The sequence below is a fragment of the Castor canadensis genome, chromosome 5 (genome assembly GCF_047511655.1).
Source record: "Castor canadensis chromosome 5, mCasCan1.hap1v2, whole genome shotgun sequence".
NCBI lineage: Eukaryota > Metazoa > Chordata > Mammalia > Rodentia > Castoridae > Castor > Castor canadensis.
This window is the reverse complement of record NC_133390.1, coordinates 165,323,176-165,347,077: the sequence shown is the minus strand read 5'-3', so window position 1 is coordinate 165,347,077 and position 23,902 is coordinate 165,323,176. Positions and strand designations below refer to the sequence as shown.

The 23,902-nt window shown below is 39.9% G+C and overlaps 1 protein-coding gene across 11 annotated transcripts in view; it reads left to right on the top strand.

Annotated features, from left to right (window-relative positions):
* The window catches only part of Ptprt (protein tyrosine phosphatase receptor type T), a 1,025,960-nt gene that overhangs the window by 614,207 nt on the left and 387,851 nt on the right, over nt 1-23,902 (top strand). For all 11 annotated transcript variants that reach the window (XM_074074791.1, XM_074074788.1, XM_074074793.1 and 8 more), the window contains exon 8: nt 23,209-23,505. In XM_074074791.1, coding sequence (XP_073930892.1) covers nt 23,209-23,505 — 297 coding nt within the window. The remainder of the gene's footprint in view (nt 1-23,208; nt 23,506-23,902) is intronic.

Here is a 23,902-nt window from a genome sequence, read left to right as displayed (position 1 = left end):
GTAGCTATGTTTCAATAAAACTTTATTTACAAGGATAGTTGGCAGGCTGAATTTAGCACAAGGACTGTAATTTGGTTTATGGAGAAAGTCAATGTGTACTACCCTGTGTGATTTCACTACTAGGTATATTCCCAACAGAGATGCATACAGATGTTCAAAAAAAAGTATGCAAAGGGATGTTCATAACAGTATTCTTAATAGTTGATAACTTGAAACAAGTGCCCCTCCATAATGGAACAAATAAATATACTGAGGGATTTTCATATAATGCAATATTCTCCACAGTGAGAATGGGTGCTGGTAAATTCTCACAAAGATAAGGTCAAGAAAACAGACACAAAATAATATGTGCTTATGATTCCATGTATATAAAGCTCTCAAAAAAGGCAAAAAAGCCAATGGAATTGTTAGGATATGAGCTATCCTAGAGATGTCAGTGAGTGGAAGGGTGTCATGCAGCCTCTGAAGTGCTGGTAGTATTGTTTGTCCATGGCAGTGTTTGTTCTGTGGAAAGTCACCAAGCTGCTTGTTTTTGATTTATGACATGCATGTATAATATCAATTAAAACTTTACAAAGTGAAAAGATTAATAGATGGAGGCAAAGTTGGGTTCAACAAGGAAATATAAGGGCTGTCTAACACTGGAAAATATGCTAATGTAATTACCACATTAATCAATCCAAATAGAAGAATCATCCCTGAATAGATGCATAAAATCACTTGCTAAAATTAAAAACTCATTGATAGTAAACTAAAAAGGATCTCATAAATCTTAGAATTAAAAAGAGCTTTCTTAATCTGATAAGAGACATCTTAAAAATCAGACAATAAGCATCATAAAAATAATGCAACAGAAAAACATTTCACTGAAAACCAAGGAAAAATAAGGAAGAAATATACCATACATGGTATTGAAGATGGCCATTAGAGTCAGAGAACTTGTTAAAGGAAAAATATTAGAAAGAAAGTGAAGGAATATACTAATCACATGTGGCATAATTGTCTAGAGGGAAAATATTACAATATAAATGAACACATTTATAATTATAGAAAATTAGAAATGGTAAAAGACTATATCAGAGTTGCTAGATATTAGAGAAGTATACAAGCCATTTACGTTTACTTAAAATAACACAATGGAAGTTGCCTTTTTGATGGGGTAATTAGTAGCGATACACAAGGAGGCATTTGTGAGCCTGGTAGCATTTTTTTTTTTAGCTGTGTCTTGTAGGAGTTTGTGAAGTTTGTGAAAATTCAATGATCTGTGTACTTCTTTCTATGTATTTTATACTAAAGGTACATCAAAATAAGTAAAAATATGTAAAACAAAAATTATAAAAGTTATGCTAAACAAATTTTGAAAGACCTATGTAAATGAAGAGATATGCCATGTTAGTGGATGGAAGATTTCAAATCACATAGAGCACTAAAAATATCAACAAATCTAATTAGCCATCAACAGAAGAAAGAACAAATTGTGGTATAGTTGTCGAATGGAACATTAGACAGTAGTGAAGAGAAACGAAGTCAAGTTCCGTGTATCATCAGGAATTAATCTAACCAAAATTATAGAAGTTACAGAAGTATGCATATAGAATGCTAATCATATTATTTTTAAACCTGTAAATTAATACTCTAGAGAGAGACAGAGACAGAGAGATTGAGAGCCTTTTTCTTAAAGGGGTTGCTAAAACCCTCATAGCAAAGCTGAAAGAGGATTTGCACATATTTGTGAGAAAACCACTTGTGACAGGTGTCTCTTGATAATTGCCAGAGAATTGTTTTATTTCCCCTTCTCTCCATTCATTCTTGAGTGATTTTTTTTTTGTGGCACTGAGGTTTGAACTCAGGTCCTCATGGTTGCCATGCAGGTGCTCTTTCTGCTTGAGCCACTCCACCAGCCCTTCCTCGTACATTGTTGAAGGCATAAGAGAGGTTTCTAGGTACAAGGATGTGCAAAATAAGGATAAAATGTGTGGGCACGGCTCCTGCACTTGCTGGCCCTTCCTGCACTTCCAGTCACAGGGTAGATGTCCTGGGGTAGGAAATATGAATGTTCAAATGCAGAAGGAACTACTCCTTGACCCAAAGAAGAGGTAGGAGAGCTGGGTGCCCAGTAAAAGTCCTGGGCCTGCCACAAACTTTCCCAACAGCCTAAGATACTTTGAACAAAGAAAAGGAAGCGAAAAGAATGTAACATTTTCCTGGACTATCTATCTATTAGATTTAGGTAGATCACATGTTTGAGTCTTACTGTCCTTATTTATTAAGAAAGTTAGACCTAGTTATCTTTAAGTTATTTCCTATTCTTGAAGCTTAAGATATGAACACTCTGAAATCTTAGATTTTAATGGAAAGATAAGAAATGTCCACTGATAGAGCCTTAGGGTGACAAGACCCAGTGTCCACCGAGAGGCCCAACACTCAGAAAAAGCCAACAAGGAAGAGCCATTTGTACCTGAGGACACAGGAAAGGTTTCTAAGAAGAAGTGCTGATAAATTAAACCTAATTATTTTTGTAAGTAGAGAATGAATTTTTGAAAATGATAGAAAATTTAAAAATCACAGAGTACTGTGGACTGAGAAAAATTTTCATTTCACACATCCACCCATCCATCCATCCATCCACACTACCTATTATGTGCTAAGTGTGATTTTTAGGCACTAGGGAAATACTGGAAAGCAAATACACAAAGTTCTTGTTCTTGTGCAATTCATTTTTCCAGCTGGAGTGGTGAAAATCACACAAGTAAACAATAATATAAATACGTGAACACGATAATTTCTGCAAGTGACATGTGTCAAGCAAGTGAAGTAGCTTGATATAACAGTGATGTGGCAGTCGTGGAGAGGAGTGACATCATGAAAGGCCTCTTTGAGGACACATTACTCATGAGCCCACTGCTCAGAGTTCACCTTTAATACGTAGTGGATCTCTTTCCTCTGTGTATTTCCTTTTCTGTCTTTGCCATCCACCATCCTCCCACAGCCTTACTGTCTCCCAGCCCCAATTTCATAATTCCATAGAACCAGGGCCTCCCTATGCATCATCATAACATTTGCAGGGAGACAACTTGTTTTCTTAATTTTCATAAGGATCAGTAAAAACAAATTACAATAGAGGATTAGAGGTGTCTTTTTGCCACATTACTTTTCTGAAAACAAAAGATGTAGTGAGCTCATCGTTATTTCTCCAGAGGTCTCTAACTGCAATATAAAGCCATTTAGTACTGCTGACCATGGTAATAACTCACTGCTCCCCCTTGCTTAGGGAACCATGGGGAGAAGAAAAAGCAGGTAGATAAAAGGGTTGGCATGGCTGAGAAAAGCCCCTCTCTCCATATTTAAAAAAACAGTAGGAGTTATAGTGGTTTGCAGTCTATTTTCTGGAAGGAAAGAAGAGAGGGTACATCATGTGATTGTGTCAGTGGACATCCTTAGCAAATGGAGAGGTGGTGAGGAAGAAGAAATGTGCTGATGGTATGAGCACCTTGCCAAGGGCCAGCTGCTGCTGCACTTAGGAACACTGAGCAGTGGGCGTAGAGGATGCTCTGTTTTGCATCCTAATAGTCAGAAAGGGACAATTCCATTAAGTAAGAGAGGCAGAGGGCTTCTTTCCAGGGTCCAATTGGTCAATCAAAGGGCTATCAAATACATGTGTTGAGTGGGAAAGCCATTCCCTCTCCCTGACTATTATTGTGAAGCTACACAAAATGTCTTGGAAGTCTCCAGTTCAGTGTGGGAAACCAACGTCTACTGTGGTGATTAGGATCAGAGGCCCTGGAGTCATCACCACTGAGTTCATATACTAGTTAGTTAATACTCTGAGCCTTTTTTTCCTTGTCTATAATATTAAAAATTCAATACCTACCTTAAATGTAACTATGAGGATGAAATAAGGTCATGGACACAAAGCATGTGACACAGAACCTAGAACTCACACAGCAAGAGCTTGTGTGGCGCCTTTCCCTGCCACCTCCCCACTACCTGGTGCCAGTCCCTCCCCTCTCCCACCCCCCAGGGCAGAACCAATAGATAAAACAAGAAACATGACATTTTGGCAGTCTGAGATAAAGATAGCTACATTGGGAGTTTCCTTGTATTGTCCCCATGCATATGTGTGTTACAGCTCCGGGTGATTCCCCTCTTCCAGTCTCCCACTTCTCCCTAGTCTAATTCTCACGGTGGTCCCAGCTAGTTTAAATTTCTATATTCTTTCTTGTACAGTGAGCACATCAACCTCATTTAAATTTTTGGTTTCTTTCCCTTGTCCTATCCCTCCCTTGCACAGCCTCCCCTTAGAGTGACACCTGTCCCATAATATTACAGCATTTGTTTTAGGTATACAGTCCTCATATGAGGGAGAACATGTGATTTTTGACCTTCTGAACCTGGCTAACTTCACTTAAGATGATATTCTCCAATTCCATCCATTTACCTGTGAATGACAAAATTTTATTCTTCTTTATAACTGAGTAAAATTTCATTGTGAATAAATGTCACATTTTTCTTAGTCCATTCATCAGTAGTGGGGCATCTTGTCTGTTTCCATAGTTTAGCTATTGTGAATAGTGCTGCAATAAACATGGGTGTGCAGGTGTGAAAAGACTGTTTTGAACACAAAAAATTGTCACACAATTGTGTGAACATGTATTTGGCCGTCTAAAAGAAGATTAATTAAATTCTAAAGAACCCCCATCACAAAGATCATGTTTTCCAACTGTTATACAATAAAATTAGAAATTAATAACCAAAGGCATTTTTTAAGATCTCATGATCTGACAACTAAATAACATATTACTAAATAATATTTAGGTTAAAGGGAAATCATAAAGAAATCATGAAGTGAATAATAATGATGAAAGCAGAATGTGTCTGTATCTGCAAAACAGATACTAAAGACATACTTAGGGAAAAATTGGACTTTTAAAGTAATTTACCAAGAAACAGGAATTAAGAACAAGTGAACTATGCATACAGATGGCAAAACAAACAAAAGATACATGAAAAGCTATTCAACATCATAGCCATTAGGGCAATATGAATTAAAATCACAACGAGGAATCACTAGACACCTGTCTGGATGACTCATAAAAATGATAGTACCAAGTGCCATGAGGATGAAAAGAAACTGGATCTGTCATATATGACTGGTGGAAAAGTTAAATGGCACAAGCTCTCTGGAAAGTTGTTTGTCAGTTAATTTTATAACTGCAAGTGAATTTACTGTATAATCCAGTGATTACACTCTTAAACCATTCATTGCAAAGATATGAAAAGTTATCTTCACACAGACATGTGTGTACATGAATATCCCTAGCAAATTTATTGGTAATAACCCCAAGTTGGAAACTACTATGTATCCTCCAGTGGGAAATTATTAAACAACCATGAGGTATTCATTCATGGTGTACTACTCATCAATAAAATGAGAAAAGCATTGACATATGCAATAATTAGGATGAGTCTCAGGAAATTATGCTAAGTGAAGAGTGCTGAGTAAAAATATTATGATATATTATTGAATTTATATAAAATTCTTGAAATCATAAAATTATAGAGATACAGAACAGATTAGTGGGTGCCAGAGGTTTCAACTGGCAGGGAGAAAAGAGGAGTGTGACTACAAGAGAGTAGTCTAAGTGTGTTCGTCTGTCCTGTTGCTATAACAAAATACCTAATTTATAATTATAGAAATGTAGTCCTCATAAGGTGAGGACTCAGTCTTTGCTCCCAAGATGGCACCTTGTGGTTGTGTCCTTGGGAGAAAGACAGTGTTATGTCCACACATGACAGATGACACTGGAAGGGATGAGCACACTAATTCCATCCATGTGGATCTGCCTAATCACCTCCCAAAGACACCACTTCTTAATACTCTTGCATTGGGGATAAAGTTTCAATATGAATTTGGAAGAGATCCCAGCCATGCAAACCATAGAGGTAGGGGAGTCTTGTGATGATTCTTTTCAGTATCTTAATTGTAGTGGTAGTTTAATGAAGCTTCTTGATGGTAAAACAGCATAATATTAAACACATACACATGTACAAAGAATTGCATGTACAAATGGTAAAGTCTGAATAAACTGCAAGGTTGATAATTTCAATTTCCTGTTTCTGATATTTTTTCTATTTTACATCAGATGTTAACATTGGGGGAAGTTGGCTGAAGAGTGCTTGGGAATTCTTGTACATTTCTTTGCAACTTTTTATGAATCCATAATTTTTTGACATTCTAAACAATGAACTGAGCATCCAAATCAGAAAAAGTCCAAGCAAACAAGAAGGAAATTAATAAGATAAATTGATGTTATTATAAAATTAAAAAAATTTGTAAAAAAATTGTAACTGAATAGATAATAGTTTAAAAATGAAAGCTGGTTCTTTGAACATAATATTGAAAAACAAAGCAGGTTGCTAAATGAGAGATAAAAGTTAATATTTATTAAATAAGAGTATACTGAACTATGTATGTACTATTAAATTGTAGATTGAATGGATATTATTGCAGAAAAACTTAAAATGACATAACTAGTATGAGGATAAAAAGAACATTTAAGTGGACCAATAAGATTTAAAAAATTGAAATGGTAGGCTCTCCTCAAAAATACCATGCTCACATGATTAAAATGTGACCTTTACCAAACTTTTAGAGAAAATTTGTTATGTGCATTTTTTCTAGAAAATGAAATAAGAATGTTTACTTGGCTCCTTTTGTGAAGCAACTGTAATCTTAATTCCCAAATCAGACAAGAATGCAAGATAAGAAAATGCAGACTCATTTCATGTATGGTTAAATGGATCCTAAATTCATTATTGGCTCGTGACCCCAACACTGTTTATCAAAAATGATAATCACAATCTGGGGCTTATCCCTGGAGCAAATTTGTGTCAATATTAATGCTAAGTATACTAAACGATGAAATCATATGATTTATCTCTATAAGAGAAGCATCTGATAACAGTTTTCACCAATTTATGATTTTATTTTTAAAACTATTAAAAAATAGAAGGAAGGGTTTTTAAATCACCAGTTTTTAAACCAAAATCTTGCAGCAGACATTATACTTGATCTGGACAATTGAGGTGCAGGAGGGTGAGCAGAAAGCTCACTATCATAGCTAATATTTAATGTAATGCTGAAGTTTCTAGTCCACAATTTATGGAAAGAAAAGGAAGAAGACATGTAAGGATTAGAGAGAAATAAGACTCATTGTTTGTAGAAATGATATGATAAGCATCTTGAAAAAAATCAATTGCAATAAAAGTTGTAATAAATAATGAGTGTTCAAGTTTGCCATATATAAGATGAACTTACAAAAATCAATAGCATGCCTCTACACCAGCAATAATGAACTAGGAAATCTAACATAACCATTCTAAAACAGCTGATCAAATATTTAGGACTCAACCAGCCCAAGAATATGTAAAATCTCAATGTAGAAAGCTTTAAAACTAATAAACTTGGGATAAGATCTGAATAAACAAAGAAAGAGTTCATGCTCGTGGATAGGATGATAACATTACACAAGAAAACTCCCACAAATTTACTTACAGATTTAATGCAATGCCAATAAAATTTCCATTAAATGTTTAAAAACCTTGACACATGTTCCTAAAAAAGTATATAAATTAATAAAACCCCATAGTCAGTATCAGTCTTTCAAACGACCAAAGTGACAGTGGGTCTCTTCTCATATATCACTGAGCAAAGTTCAATGATAAAAAAATGTTCCTCGCCATACTTGTAAGGAACTAGAATGTGCAACTTGACTATATGCCTGGAACAAGGGACACAAGTGGAAAATTTGAGAACAGATGTCATCTCTATAATTTAAGATTTATTTTAGTCTAATTTTATTTCATTTTTATTGTCCTGGATGGGGGTATATTGTGTTCTTACAATATATCAAATATATCATATTTGAATTCACCCTTCCACCATTCTCCTTTATCTCTGCCTCCCCCCATTTCTGGAACAGTTTCAATAGTTATAATTTTCCCACTTACATACATGTGAACACAGTATTTACACTATTTTCACCCTCCCATACCCTTAACCAACCTCCTCCTCTCTCCCACTGGTACCAATCCCCCTAGACAGAACTTCTTCAACCCTCCTGCTCTCTGATTTTGTAAAAGAAAAAAAATGATATTTTTGTTTATTTACACAGGGAGTTCCTTGTGACTTTTCTATGTATATATGGTTTATAACCTGAATTGGTTCATTTCCTCTATGTTTCTTCTTTCTACCTTAATCCCCTCCTTATGGTGGTTTCAACAGGTTTAAAAATTATATTTATTCTTGTGTAGAGAGTGCATAAACCATATTCACCTTCTTAACTTCCTTCTTTTACCCTCCCCCTCTCATATGTGACCTCCTCTTACCATGACCTGTTTTTCATAATATTGCTATATTTATATTAGGTCTATAGTCCATATATAAGAGAAAACATGCAGCTTTTGGCCTTCTGAACCTGGCTAACTTTTTGGTGGTACTGTTGTTTGAACTCAGGGCCTCACGCTTGCTAGCCAGGCACTCTACCACTTGAACCATTCTGCCAGCCCCTTTTTCTTCTAAGAGATGTTCTAAAAATAGAATGAACCATAAGTTAAACACTTGGTTGGTTTCATTACATGAAAAATGAGGCTTTTTATTTATCAGAAATCATCATGAACAGAAGGAACAAAAAATCTAGAATATATAAATAATTTCTACAAATGAGTAGATATTTTAGCAAAGGATATGAACAAGGAGTTTACAGAAATGGAAACCCAAAAGACTCTTAAATAGATGAAGAAATGATCAAACTCATTGGTATTAGAGAAGTGTAAATTAAAACAGTAATGGGAGAAAAATACAATAGTAAAAGAAAAATACTTAATATCATCAAATTGTCAAAAAAATTAGAAAAAAGTGATTAATGCCAAGAATTGTCATGAATGTGGGTCCACAGGAACCTTTACACACAGGTAGGAGTTTGAGGAGCAATCAGCCAGGACTTTGTTAAATTAAGTTTACCCATAAGTCAGTATTTCTGCTTCTAGGAATATGTACTGCAAAGAAATTCACACAACCCTACAAAATGACGTACCCAAGGAGACCTACTACAGCATGATTTCTGGCAGTCATGATTGCAAGCAAACTGTGTCCATCAGTGGGCAGTAGATTGTCCAGCTATGAAGAAAACATACCCTGAAATCCCATGCAATGGTTGGAAGTGATGGTCAAGAGCACCCAGCAGCAGGGTGCGTGTCAGAAGCCTAGCCTGCTGAGGAGCAAAAGGATAAAGGAGTTATAACACATTCCAATTTACTAACTAATTGCATGCATTTTACAAGAATTCATCCAAGCAAAAGGACATATGGGAAAAGAATGTTTCTATGGAAGAAAGGCAATGAAGGTGAAAAGTGGAGATAAAAAATACTGAAATAAATTTGCAGAACAATATTTGAGGACTGTATCTGTTCTCAATTGCTACTATAACAAATCACCACAAACTTGGTGGCTTCAAATGGTATATGTGTATTATTCTGGAAGTCAGAAGCCTGAAATACGTCTTCAAGGCTATGTTCCTTATATAGGATCTCAGTGAGGATCGGTTTCTTAACCTTTTCTAGCTGGAGACTGCCTCCATTTCTTGGCTTAGGGCTCCTGCCTCTATCTTCAATACCAGCACTGTGGCATTTATAAGGAACCTTCTTATAAGAATTCTTGTGAATATATTGAACTCAGCTGTATAACCCAGGACAATCCCCTCTTTGAAGATCTGTAACTTAATCATTGCCCCCATGTTTCTTTTACCATGTAAGATTTTCACAGGTTCCAGATGTTGGGACACAGGCATCTTTGGATGGGCCATTATTTGTGCCTATCATTGGGGTTTTGACACCAGGGCAGAAGATATCAGGATATGTGAGGGGCTGCAGTCTGAGCAGGCATTTGGGAGGTGAGGACGGGAATGACTCAACTGATTCATTCCTGTCCTCAAGTAGATTCTCTGGTGGATCCAGTAGGTTTGTTTTGAGGTGGAGAAGTATTTCAAATAACAGGATGCCTTTTCCAGGTCCCTGTCTCCCAGAGACACATTGCATAACAGTCCACATGGAAATGGAGCAACCACTGCCTGTATCTTGTAGTTTTAGCAGAATTTCCTGGCTCCCCAGACACCTGACTCACAGGCAGATTTTTCTTTCTTCGGTGGGCTATGCCTATACTGTGTGAAGAAATGTTAGCTGGTCCTGGTTGCAAACCATGGACACATATTGATCTGGATGGCTTGAGTTCTCAGCAAATATTCACTCACCCTGCCTTTCTTCCTCCACCCCCCACCCACATGGGCTTACCCCTGATGTTGGGCTCGCTCATGTGACTTGCTATGGTTGTATTAGCAGACGTGGCCTGAGCAAGATCTTAAGAGCTCTTGCATAGGATGGCCTGGCCCTGATGAATCTGTCACAGATAAAACACAGCCTTGAATAAACATACATTGAAGAGACTTGAGCACAACTCACAGCCTGCAGCCATGCCTGGTTGAGCCACGCCTAGATCGTGCAAGCAGATGCATAAGCTTGAGAATAAAATGTCTATTGCTTTAAACCAGTGGCTCTAGAGGTGATTTGTTACACAGTGTTATGGCGACAAAACCCCATTCACACATAGGCATGTGCAATTTCATTCAAACCTCACAAGGACCATAGGAGGTAAGTAAGGATAAAATTACTCACTCAGAGTTGCACAGTTCATAAATAAGTTGTGCTAGGCAGGAGAGAGAAGGTGTGAAAACATTGGGCATCTGAGCAAGACCCTTTGCAGATGGAGGTATTGATGAAAAGTAAGGCAATACTTAAAGAGAAGCTCATATTTTGCCGAGATAGCCTTAGAAGGCCAAGTCCAAGTTGAAAGTGAAGGAGGAAGAGTAATGACCATCTTTATAATTCTGATATGAAACATCATTATGTGGTGGCTTACATATGAGCCTGTTCCAGGACTGTGTCACTATGTCACAGCCAAAGGATAGCCCCTATTAGAGGGTCAGCCAGGAATACTTGTATATTTTAGCCTTCTCTGGGAAGTGCATGACCAGGTCAGAGGGTACTTCACACATGAGTGGGGAGGCAGTAGAAGGACAAATGTGTCTTCTAGTTACTGTTCCTTCTTGCTCCTTATTCTGTAGGGTTTTCGTTCTTGGTGTTTCCACAAACAGACTGAAATAGATAGTTTTATTTCATCACGCCCATTCTCATTGCCTAGGTAAGTCCCAAATGAGACTGGACAGAAAAATAAGCCTCCCTTAACTGACAGTGGTTTTTATTTGAAAATCTTCCTTCACTTTAATGATACTTTTGTACATTTCAAAGAATAAAGCTTTGGACGTCATAAAAGAGCTTGGTAGGCATTTCTGGGGCTGCTGACACAGCAGGGCTCGTCAAGGTCCAGCAGTCCTGAGCAGTATCTATAGATTAATGTGATTCCTTGAAAGATCAAGAATGTCCCAGGGTGGGGTAGTTCTCACTTGTGATCAGCCTGAGCTTTGAAAAGCCCCAGATATGAATATAAAAAGCCAAAGTCTCCAACTGAAAGGAAACATAGTAGTTCTGGAGAGGGACCATCAAGAGTTCAATTAAGAGATATTTTGTTTATTGTACATATTCTAGAAACAATCGGATTTACAATAGGGCCTCTCAAGCAGTGATAGCAATGTAAGAGCCTTACCTAATTTCCAATGCTGCCATTGTTCACAGCCAGGAGAATTAAAGTGTTCAGAATGTTTGATACCTCACCTGGGGCCTACTCAAGATGACTTTTGACCATCAGTTTTGTTCTTTCTATGGCTTTTTTATTCCCTTTCTTTCCTGTTTTTCAAAGGACAAGGAGACTTGCCATGAATTAAGGGTGAATTGAAGTAAAGCCCAGATGATGTTATAGGCTTAGCTTCTCCTTTCTTCCCCCTCCCTCAATCTCTTTTTCTTTCTCTGGAAACTGAAACCATGTAATTTAGAAATTGCTTCTCTCTTTCCAATCCGATTTCCTCTGCCACAAAAGTAATTTTTAAACATTCTAAAGCTTTTATTTCCAGGCTGCAATCTTGTGCCTATGTCCATTTAATTCTTCCCAGCATCTGAGCACCTGAGTGGTTAATGTGGAAGGAAAAAGGGCTGGCCAAATTGTTCCTGGGTTTAGCATAGTCCAAGAGGAGTGAAAAGAGAAGACCAGGGTCCAAGACAAGGCTGGGAAGCAACATGTGTCAACTAGAACACCAGGTTTGTGGGTACAGAGCACCCAGCTGCATAGGATGCTGGAGGAGGAAAGTGAGAACATGAAATGTGCGGGCAGTGGGGTCCTGCATCAGTCAAGCTGAAGTTAGGAGCTAATCACAGCGGCTGTTTTCACAGAATTGCCTGAAAAGTGTTATTCACAGTCATGGTTCTAAAACCATGTGCTGAGGCAATACGAACTCATAAGAGCACCAGGAGAGATTTTAAATGGTCATGGAAAATGCAACGTCACTGGCCTGACACCATGCAAACTATTAATCTGAGATGGTTCTGCAGTTTTCACATTAGATTGAATGGGCTGCATGCCCAGTCAATAATATCATATCTTTGAAAAGCTGGGATTTTGGCAGTGGCTGTGATGAAATGCAGATATTGCACAATAATCAACATGGAACAGGCAACAAAACTGGTAGTGCCTGACCTGAATCCATACTGACCTGAATCCATAGTTTGTAAAGTTGTGTAGTGCTCAACAGATACATGCACCCACTAGTAAGTAATGGTGGCTAAAAATGGTATAATTTTTGTTCTTTTGATTTTTGTGTATTGTTTTCTCAAGTCAAATACTTATTACGTTATTTTGAAGGAGCTAATGAGTCAAACTGTTTGGTATTTCTTTGGCTTCAGATATGTGGGGAAAAATACTTACTGAAACATCAAGGGTACCATGATCTGAGAAAGTTAACCTCTGGTTAAATGTATATAAAGAATTATCTAGGAACCTGAAACGGTGAAAAGAGAACTTTAGATGAATGCAGCTAATGTGAAAGCAGCTCCTGCCAGGGCCAGACAGAACAAAGATAAAAGGTTAAAATATGAAGACTTAAACGATTAGGTGAGGGAGAGCTTTTTGATGGTGCTGTGAGGCCAGATCTGTAAATGTTGGAGAAACTGCAAACTAGGTGCAAATGCTGTGGCAGAGTAAGCTCCTGAGATGAAGTGATGCTGCAGTACGACTACCAGAGTAGGAAGCAGCGGGTCTTCCTCCTCCAGCCATGTTCCCTCTAGCACCTCCTACCAGCAGAGATTAGCATAGAGCTCTGTAGTAGAGCTGAGATAAGGTTTGTGCAAGCCCGGTTCCAGCATCATAAAGGAGAGTACAGAGAGGGTATTTGGAGCCAAGAGACAATGGCTTAATAACTGGTCTAGAGCCTTTGGGCTGCAGCTGTCATGCACTCTCTGTACTTGAGGGCCTCTGGAACATAGTTGTATCTGCCTCTTAGATCCCCATGTACTTTCTAGGGTGACTTACTGCAGAGACTATGGGTTAGGGCTGGACCAGCTCCAACTAGACCTCATCTTACATCCCAGCCAAGTTCACTCATCGGTGTGAGAGCAGGGGGTGGTATACCCACTCAACACTGAGAAAAGCTTTGAAAAAAGGTTTTTCTAGAACAACTAAGGTTTAAACAGAATGCCAGAGATTGAATAGAAGCTGAGAGAGGGAAAAGTGAGAACTTTAGTCCAGATGTAACCTCTTCAGCTTCCCTGACTGCCACAACATTTTTGTCAAGTTTGTCCACACATACCATTATCCTATTGTAATATGGCACACATCATTTTCTCTAAAACACAGGCAATTTGGTTCATTCACACGAGTGATTGACACTGTGGTTGTTGTAGTCTGTCTCCCCAACCTGATTTTAAGTTTAAGAGAGGCATGGGCCCAAACATCTAGTCTTCCACCCCATAGTCATTCAATACATATTTAAAGCTAAGCCATGAAAAAAAAGTAACAAAATAAGAACTTCTATGTATATGGGGAGAGTCCAAATCAGGAAAGATCAAGTAATGGCCAAAGGACCTAAAATCAAAGAAGTAAAATTGTAGACACATGCTTCTCCCAACCCTCCAATCTTTCTTTCCTATTGCTTTTTCTCTGTAGAAGATACTTCCATGTGACATTCTACATCTGTTTCTGATATTATTTAACACCCCTGCCCTAAATAGAACATAAACCCAATAAGGACATAGAGGATATTTGTCTGGTTCACTCATATATTTAGTTAAGTGCCTAGCATATGGTTAAGAACTCAAACAATATTAAAAGAATGAATCTGTCTTTACTTTGAGCAAAGAATACTCTTATCACACTGTTACAACTGCCCTATGTTATTCTCATTTTCTTTCCAGTGATAGTAGAGTAGGCCAAGGCAGCATGTAGCATGCAGCTTTGCCTAGAACATCATTGGGCAGGGTGCACCTGACTGGTAGAAGGCGGCGATAACTGCCCCCATCTGTCCTCCCATGTATCAGGATCTTGCTGACTGTTTGCTCCTTTGCTTAACCTTCTAGATCTCCACTTTCTCTCCCATCCACACCCCCAACCCACCTGTCCCTTTACCTGTTAAATACTATCCATCCTGTGCTCAAGGCTCTTTCCTTCAAGACAATGTTCTTGGCTTTCAGAATCCACATTGCCTTTTTCATAATTTACTCCCAAATTCTTCAGTTTACATTTATTGGAGTATTATGGGTTAGTTATAGATCAGTCAAGCAATAACCTAATGCCAAGGAGCAGCTACTCCAGAACACATTCAGGAAGGACACTGGAGCTACAGTCCATGCCTCAGAGACCATGCTAAATGTCCCATAGGTTTTGGATCCCATGTCTTGATCAACATCTTTCATTTTGCTACTAGTATACTCAATATCATAAGTTGGTTGCTTTGGTTGAAATCAGTGGCCTATTGACTTGCATAGTAAATATTGTAAATACTTAGATTGAAGGTATCCAAAATACGTGGGTTAGCTGATTTGGGATTTGTTTGTCTGTTTGTTTTAGGGGTCTTCTGTTGTGCTTGGGATCAAACCAGGATCTCTTGCATACTAGACAAACACTTGACCACTGAGCTCCACCCACAGTCCCAACATATTTTTAAAATATTCTTCAAACTGACATAATTAAGAAGAGCCCAGTAAAGAGTTCTGCTCTTCACCCTTTGGGATGACACTCAAACCATGATTTCTGAGCAGCCTCATGCAGCCACTGGTGCAGAAGGACTTGTGTTTGCCTGACATAACTGTCAAGGGGACTTGCTTTGACCCTGGAACAGGAGTAGGCAAAGAATAGCCCATGGTCTTGGCTTCTTGTTTTTTAATAAGTGCTCACTGAAGCACAGTCACAGACGCACGCACAGTCACACCATTGTGCACACTGGTCCGTCTGTGACTGCTCTAAAGCAGCAGATGTGAACAGATACACCAGACACCACTGGACCTGCAGAGTCTGAAATATTTACTATTTGGCCCCCTACCAGAAAAAAAAGTTTGCCAACTTAGAATATTGTCACATCTGCTGCAAATGAGCCTTTCATGCAAAATAGTAACCAGATAACCTAAAAGGAGTTTGCTGGGTCTTCACTGAGCTCTATGGAATAGATTGACCTGTTTTGTGTTTGCTTGCTAATAAACATTTGTATAATAAATGTCCAATAGTGTAGTAGAATTGGGCCCAAGACTAGCTTTTATTGTAACATAATAATGCAGTTATGGAGGAATCATTAACCTCACTCACCTCAAATTTCTTTGATGGCTTTGTTTTCCATGAAAAAGAAAGTCAGTGTTGTGCAAGAGTCATGTTCAAATTGGCTCAGCTGAGTTCCCAAGGCTAGGCTACGTATTTCTGCTATTTTGTACCCAGGAGGTCAGCACTACTCCCCACAGAAGATGCATCAGGCTGTACCAGTCTGTCCTTCACAATTAATGTGTCTGCATCCCCCAAGTATTAGTATCATGAAGATAAGAAGATATCTGCCTTATTCATTTTATCCCTAATCCCTGGCCCATCAGAGGTCCAAGATGTGTTTGGAGGAAGAAAGGACTCGATGCAGCAATGCCTGGAGCATCAATGGGTGCTTGTTAATATTAAACATTAGTTGGTTAAAGCATGAGCCCATCAGTCGCCTGTATCAGTACCGGGTCAGGGGTTCCTAGTAGCGTACGTGACTCCTGTTTGTGTAATGACTGTGCTGTCTCACCTCCCCTTCTGGGCTTGGAAGAATGCAAGGGTATCAAGCACCATCCAGATGTTTCGAGGACACTGACTACTTAACTCATGTCATAGCTCTATGAAGAGGGAGTATTCTCCATCTTCCACATTTGAGGAAAAAGAGTGATAGACATAGGTAGGAGACGTGGCTTGTTTTAGGTCCAGGTGATAACAGAACCAATGATCTTTTCACCACGTCATAGTGCCTCCATGGTCAATATGTGTTTTAATTAGAGAGTAAGCCAATGAGCAAGTAAAGAATTACCTTCTCTAAGGCATCGCCACAAGGGAATAGCAACAAGATCACCTTTTCACCAGGTAACGTGATGATTTTAACTGTCAAAATAGCTATCTTCGTAAGATGTCTGTGTAATATACATCCAATTCCTATCCACCAAACATCTGTGATAAATTAGACATGATGGGAAGTAAGCAAAAAGAGTGGGTTTGGGTGGTGCTGGAAAGAAGATGGATTTTAATTTTGTTCCTTTTACCTATTTTTCCCCTTTCGTATATCATTTCCATGCAGAAATTGCAAATTAATGGTCACATCGAACTATCTGTCAACGTATTACTGCTCCTGCAGTATCAAATTATGTTGGCAATAATGTTTTCAGCTGCCTCGGACTCCATTGCAATTTAATTTGAAAGGAACTCAAATTGCATCTCCAAATGGATAAAAAATTAATTTTACATACAGGCTATCCACCTCCACATTTTCAGCCCCGTACCCCAAATTATCTCAATTTAGGTTCAACTTTGAACAGTACATATGTCCTAGCCAACTCCATGTGCAAAGATGAATACATAGCAAATTTATAAATTAGAAATCTGCTTGGATGCTCCTTTTTAAATACAATGGTCTGCCTTGATTAAGGTCATTAGGAGATTCTACAGCTATTGCCTTTGACAAGCAGGGATAGGGATAGAGTCCATATAGAACCGAAAAAAGGAGCCAAGTCTAACTTAACTACATGCCTCCTCTTAACAATTGGAGTGGAAAGAGACCCCAGATTCATCCCATTGCTTATTGCTTTTCCCCTGTAGTATAAAAGGGCCTTAATTCTGGTTTGGTGGTCAGTCATTACCTACTTTCTAGATTTGCATCTCTCTCTCTCCCTCTTTCTTTCTCTCCCTTCTGTGTATCTATGTATCTATGTATCTATCTATCTGTCATCTCCTATCAGCTTTATGTTTCAGTTATAAGAATGAAGGGATCTAGATGCTAACGCAAACATTGAAATACTTCCCCTACAATTCAGTAAAAGGCATGGCAATAGTATCTTAGTGTGTTCAAGCAAACAGAGAATTAAAGGCATTCACTATGGGCAAAGGAGGCTGTGGGAGAAAGTTACAACAAAGTTTAGCACCGGAGCTGGCCGGAATGTACCTACCAGGGTCTGGGCCCCAAGCACACTGTGGAAGAGTATGGACAAAAGCAAAGAGGTGAAAATGTGGAGGTGGGTAGCCTGTATGTAAAATTAATTTTTTATCCATTTGGAGGTGCCACCCTTTGTTTTAGTATTGTAAGATCAGAGGAGTGAGTGGTGGAAACTGAGGCAGGGGGACTTAGGGATGGGAAAGTTCAAGTTGCAGAGTTGGCTCAGGTATTAGGTTGAAAATGGTACATCAGGGTAGAAATAGAATTTCAGTAAAAGCTCCCTGGAAAGGGGAGAAGTAATCAGAGGTGAGAGAGTCCAAGCTATCTTCCAGAAGTAGCAGCAGCATCCAAAAACATGAGATCTCTCTCTCTCTCTCTCTCTCTCTCTCTCTCGCTCACACACACACACACACACACACACAAATACACTCTTGCACACTCACACATATGCATTCACACACACTATCACACATGTGTCTGTTCCTAGCACATGCAAGATCCCAAGATCACAGATGGATCCAGGATAAGAAGACAAGTGGAAGCCTGTGCCCCTTTCCCTTCTCTTTTACCTAATTCTGTCCCTCCCCACAAAGGACCTGTGCACATGTGTGTAGAGACCTCAGTCGCCAAGAACATATTCTTTTCACTCCTTCAGACAGCCATCCTATGGACCCCCTTTGGGCATAGCAGTGGTCACAAGTAGGGCCAAGCAAGGGAAGAATGTCTCACAGCCCTGGAAGAGAGTTTGGAGCCACTGGGCAGAGAATTCTGGAGTGTCAGGGACCTAGAACCTGGTCGGAAGTGAGACCAGGAGATGGGTAGGTACACCTTCCTGGCTGTTAGTCCCCTTCTTGAGAGGAAGGCATCGTCTGACAAGGGCCAGTGCAAGCCTCAGGACAGAATCCCTGTGGCCTAGTCTAAGGGTGTTAGAAGTGCACCCAGGGAATGGGCCACTCTGATTTTCTGTGAGAGGATGACCTTCAGCTTCCTAGAGGAGCCACCCTCTCTGCATGCTATTTGCTGTCTTCTTGGCCTGTAGGCCGTTACTCAAGAAGGCCATATGGACAGGGCCTTATCTGGAGGCAGAGACCATAGGCTGTAGGCTTGGACATATTTACACGGGAGATATAAATTCAACAAACCAATCTCCACTGCACACACAAGGCTTTCTCAGCAATTTCAAACTTGTTTGCACCAACCCAAATGTAAACCTGAGACTCTGCCTGTGGAAAGAAATTATTGGTACAGAAGCTAGGTTTGGTGTCTGAGGTTTAGGGAGGTCAGACTGAAAGCATGAGTGTTCCCATCACACATTCTGAAAACTAGTTTCTGTTACAGCATTTCAGGACATCCTCTTGTTTGAATGCAGAAAAGAGATGCTCACCTTCAAGATACTACTGGTGTGCTTTATCAGCAGGGACTATAGAAGGAGATCTGAGCTTGGTTCCCCACAACAAGTCACCATGTGTCATCTCAAAGGAATTCCCCTCCATAGACAGTGTGCCACGCACTGGGGCTCCTAGACAAACAGAACATGGTCCCTGAAAGTCTGGCAGTGTAGGAAGATAAATGAATAAGCAATTCTTGGGCAGTGTGACAAATGCTAAGTGTGGCAGACAATGATGCATAGTGTCCTGGGAGCCCAGAGAATGGGGACATGGCTTTGTGACTCTGAGTAAGCTCCATCCCTTCACTGAGCCTTCATTTCCTGTGACACATAGCTGTTTCTCAAAGGCTAAGAGTGACACCTAGGCCAAGAATTGCTGCCTAATAAGTGGCCACCATCTTTTATTTCCTCAGGTAGGAGTTCCCACATTTGCAAACATTCACCTACATGTGTCTTACCAATAGGGCCATCAGAGTTTTCCTTGCCTTTTGCATTTGAACTGAGATTTTCTTTAACCTCTTCATTTCCATAGCTGGGGAACCCTGAAATCATCGCCCAAGATCTCAGTAACACATGGACTTATGTTCTGAATTCCCTTTGCTTGGCCCTCTGTCCCCACATGGTGTCATTTGGCCAAAGTATGCAGATCTCAGCCCTTTCTGGAATCCACAGGAGATTCAGTCACAACAAACATCTTAATGGTATCTTAAGGATCTCCTTGGAGATCTAGGGGTCACATGGGGGAACAGTCATATTGTGTTCCCTGAACATTCTGCCATTTGCTGACCTCCCTATTTCCTCCCCTACTCAATTTTAACCCTCAGTGTCTTCATGCTTGTCTTCCTCTAGAGGCTTTGCATAAGTGAGACTGGGGCCCTGGGTATACAGCTCCTATTCCAAACAAGCTTCTTAAGGCATTTCTCCAAGAAAGGCAATTCTGTGTAAGAGGAATACCCACTGTTAGGGAAAGGCAATTTTCTCCCTTTACAGTTCATTTTATGCTCATTAACAGCCCTCTGAGACTAGTGTAATAATTTCCACTTTATAGATGAGGAGATGGAGGCTCAGAGATGAAGTGCCTTTGCCCAAGGTCACTTAACTACTGAGAGCTGAAGTCTGACTTCAAGCCAAGCTCTGACTGTCAATCAGGCATGTGTTGGAGGGTATGAAGGGCTTTGCCTGTGCCCCAGACTTTCTCCTGTGGAAGGAGGCTATTGGATATGTGGCGGGTTTATGATTTTTCTTGCCATTTGGAAAAGGTGACTCTGGGATTCTTCTTCCATTGAGAGTCACAGAAAGGTGTTTATGTGCACACTTGCACAGGTGAGCTGCAGTGAAAATGACAATGGGTGGAATGTAGGCCATCGATCAGCTTACCACTACATGTGTCTAAGTTCCAGCCTTGTCCCCTGACTTCAGCAGGTCCCAGGTTCCTGAGGACAAAGACATTTCCACATTGCAGTTTTGGGCTTTCCCACAACTTTCTGCCAGGTGTCCCCAGATTCCTGATAGCTATGACATGCCTCACATATAGACTCTTTCTCTAATCTCAGTCTCTGATAGTGTCATGGTACACAGAAAATGCAGGTTTTATTCTTTGCCAGACTTCAAATGTCATCTTTGCTTCTATTTGGTGTTAGAGCAATCATTTCAGCCCACAGACTTTTGTTCTGCTTTCAGATAGGAATAGTGATGCCTTCTCACAGGTTGTTGTGAGATTTGCAAAATTCAACATACATTTATTCAATGTATTTGCATGAAGGCCCTTTTACCTTCCTTACATGCTAGGCATGGGTTCAGACAGACACAAGTTCAAATCTCCATTTTGCCACTGGCTAGCCTTTCTATTCTCTACATGTTCCTGAACCTCCCTGTGCCTCAATTTATTCATCTGTCAAGTGGGTCGACAGTCCTTCCCCCCTCAGAGTCCTAAAATGATTCAGAACATAAAAACAGCACTTGTGGCTGCTCTTCCATCAATGGTGCGCTGTTTGTGCTTTAAAACTACATTGGAAGTCTCAAAAATTATGCTTAACATGGAATGCAGTATATTTTCAGATGCTTAACAAAATGTGTTCTTAGCTTTGGGCTTAAAAATGATTCTGAAATATCCCTATTCTCACCCCTGAACAAGGGGAGGAGAGTGATGCTTATTTTCACCAGGATTTGGCATTGGTTTTGAAGGTGCACCCAGGGGAGGTGTGTTGGAGAGGTCCTGGGAAGGGACAGGCAGCCTCTCTGCCAGCAGAGTTCTGGCATCTGGACAAGTGAAAGACTCCAGCTGAACAAGATTTGTGGAGATGCTCAGGATTTCCTAGGCAAGCATTTCTTGTTAACCCTTTGTCTATACATGTGCATTCTTTGCAGCCCGTCCCTCTGTGAGATAGCCAACCAAGTAACAGCACCCATGCCTGGTCACAGTCCCCAAATAAGGGAGCTATACTTCTCACCCCTTGTCCTACATGAGTTCAATACAATGAGCCCACAGCAATAGCTTGTTCAATGTCACACTCTTAAAGTTATCCATTTGCTTTTGAGACACTGGCTCTCCTTTTCACAAAGAACCTGTAATCATAAATAGTTAGTTTGTAAGAGTGACTGAATTCCTGAGTTGATCGGGGCCAGGACTTCCCACCCTCCCCAGCAACTTCATGCGAGCAGCCATGTGAGAAGCTTTGGGTTGGCTCACCAGGCTCTCTGACACTTTGTGAAGTGTGATCCTTATTAAGTCTCTGACACAAGTTACATTTTCCTCATAAGGATAGATTAGGTGACTCAGCTGGCACCAACAGCCCCCAACCCCATGGCTTCTTATTGCTGTATTGGTGCAGAGGCAGCTGTACCCAAACATTCTGAGGGATAATGGACTGGAGAGATAATACAATCCTAGTTGATTATCTTGTATAAGGTTAATTCCACCCAGCATTGCCATTTATAAGACATTAAGGATGTATATAACATATGAAGCACTACTGTTATTTTTATCACTATTCCTATTACTGAAAAACAAACAAGTTATGGTTATCATATATGGAGTGTTTAATAAGTTCCAGGTGCAATTTTGACTCCTTTAAAAATACCTCATTTGACTTCTCCCTCCCCTGCAATAAGGTTAGTTACTATCATTACCATCAATTTACAAATGAAATAAAAACTAGACCCAAATAGGGATAGACCAAGTTATGTAAATAACTGGGAAATGACTATTTAATCTCTGTGATTATTTACTCTCAGCTAAGAGAATATGACATAAGAACTTACAGGGAGCCTATAAGATATTCTATTTCTGCCGTAACAAATGCGTAACCCTCAATCTAAGGGATTAAAAAAAATCTTGTTATCTGTTTTATACAAAAGCATCTATTTACCTTGTGAAAGGCATTAATATTAGAGTATTATTAAAAATAAGACAGAGTCAATGTTACATATGGGGTTCTGGAACCAAGCTCAATGGGATGAAAAGGATGGGAGATAGCATTGGAGTGATGGGGCCTGGTGGAATCTCTTGGTAGACAGATGATTTTGGAGACACTAGAGAGAAAGAAGCATGGAGGGCTGTGGTCAGATACTAGAAAAGAAGGCTTTGTGTTATCATGGAAAGGAAGAACTTCAAAGGCAGAGTCAGTGGGGCATAGTGACCATGTTAATAGACTGGGTGTTGACTTTGAAGGATGTGACTCAATTTTCAACTTGTGCATCTGGATACTGTTAACTGAAGAGGGGAGGCTGACCTCCAGGGGGAGAATATGTGACTGAATTAAATATAAGGAAGGAGGCCAGAATTCCAGCAGCCAACTAAACCGCTACTTGCCATAAGTGTTGTGTGTGCAGCTGGTGGTACCCAAGATGGTTATCAGTGGTGCCCTGATGAGCCCTGGGAATTTAACAATTTTGTATTTATTTTTATAGTTAACATTTATTTATGGCAAGTTTTTACTTCATATATTTATGTTTATTTTCTCTTTGATATGGGTATTTAAATAAGAAAAAGAAAACTGATTTAAAGAAAAATGTTATGTAAATTGTGCTATATGTAGCAAAAATCATGAAGATTTTTTTCATGTAGAGAGAAGATGAGATATATCCAGAACAGTCCTTCTCTGCTGTTTAGCATAATGTCTACTTGCCCTCATGACAGACTTCTCAGACTGCCTTGTGTGTGTCTTGCAGACCCCGTGCATGGTCCGCAGAATGTGGAGATCGTGGACATCCGAGCCCGGCAGCTGACCCTGCAGTGGGAGCCATTTGGCTATGCGGTGACTCGCTGCCATCGCTACAACCTCACAGTGCAGTACCAGTACGTGTTCAACCAGCAACAGTACGAGGCCGAGGAGGTCATCCAGACCTCTTCCCACTACACTCTGCGGGGCCTGCGGCCCTTCATGACCATCCGGCTGAGGCTCCTGTTGTCCAACCCTGAGGGCCGGATGGAGAGTGAGGAGCTGGTGGTACAGACTGAAGAGGACGGTGAGCAAGGGAGACCAGCTTGCTGGGGGAAGGGGAATATTGAATCTGCTCACAGGCCATGCCAGTTGCAGATGAGGTTTTATTTTTCCTGCATCTTTAATCTTTCCACTTTCCCCCCAAGATCTTCAGTGAAGGACCATTTAGGCTGCATGTTGCACAACTCAACTCCAGGGGGTGATGTTCCTATACACAGTGGCAGCTCTTATCATACAGATGCATTCAGGTTGACCCTTCACTGTTTCCATCCCTCTCCTCACTTCCTACCACCTTTTCTGTCCAAAGTTTCACTCCAAAGGTGCCTGCTGAAAGAGAAAGTATATATCTTACTGTTATTAATATTATGAGATCGGAAATCAGATAATTCTGTGTAAGAATAAAATAATATAAAAAGATTGTT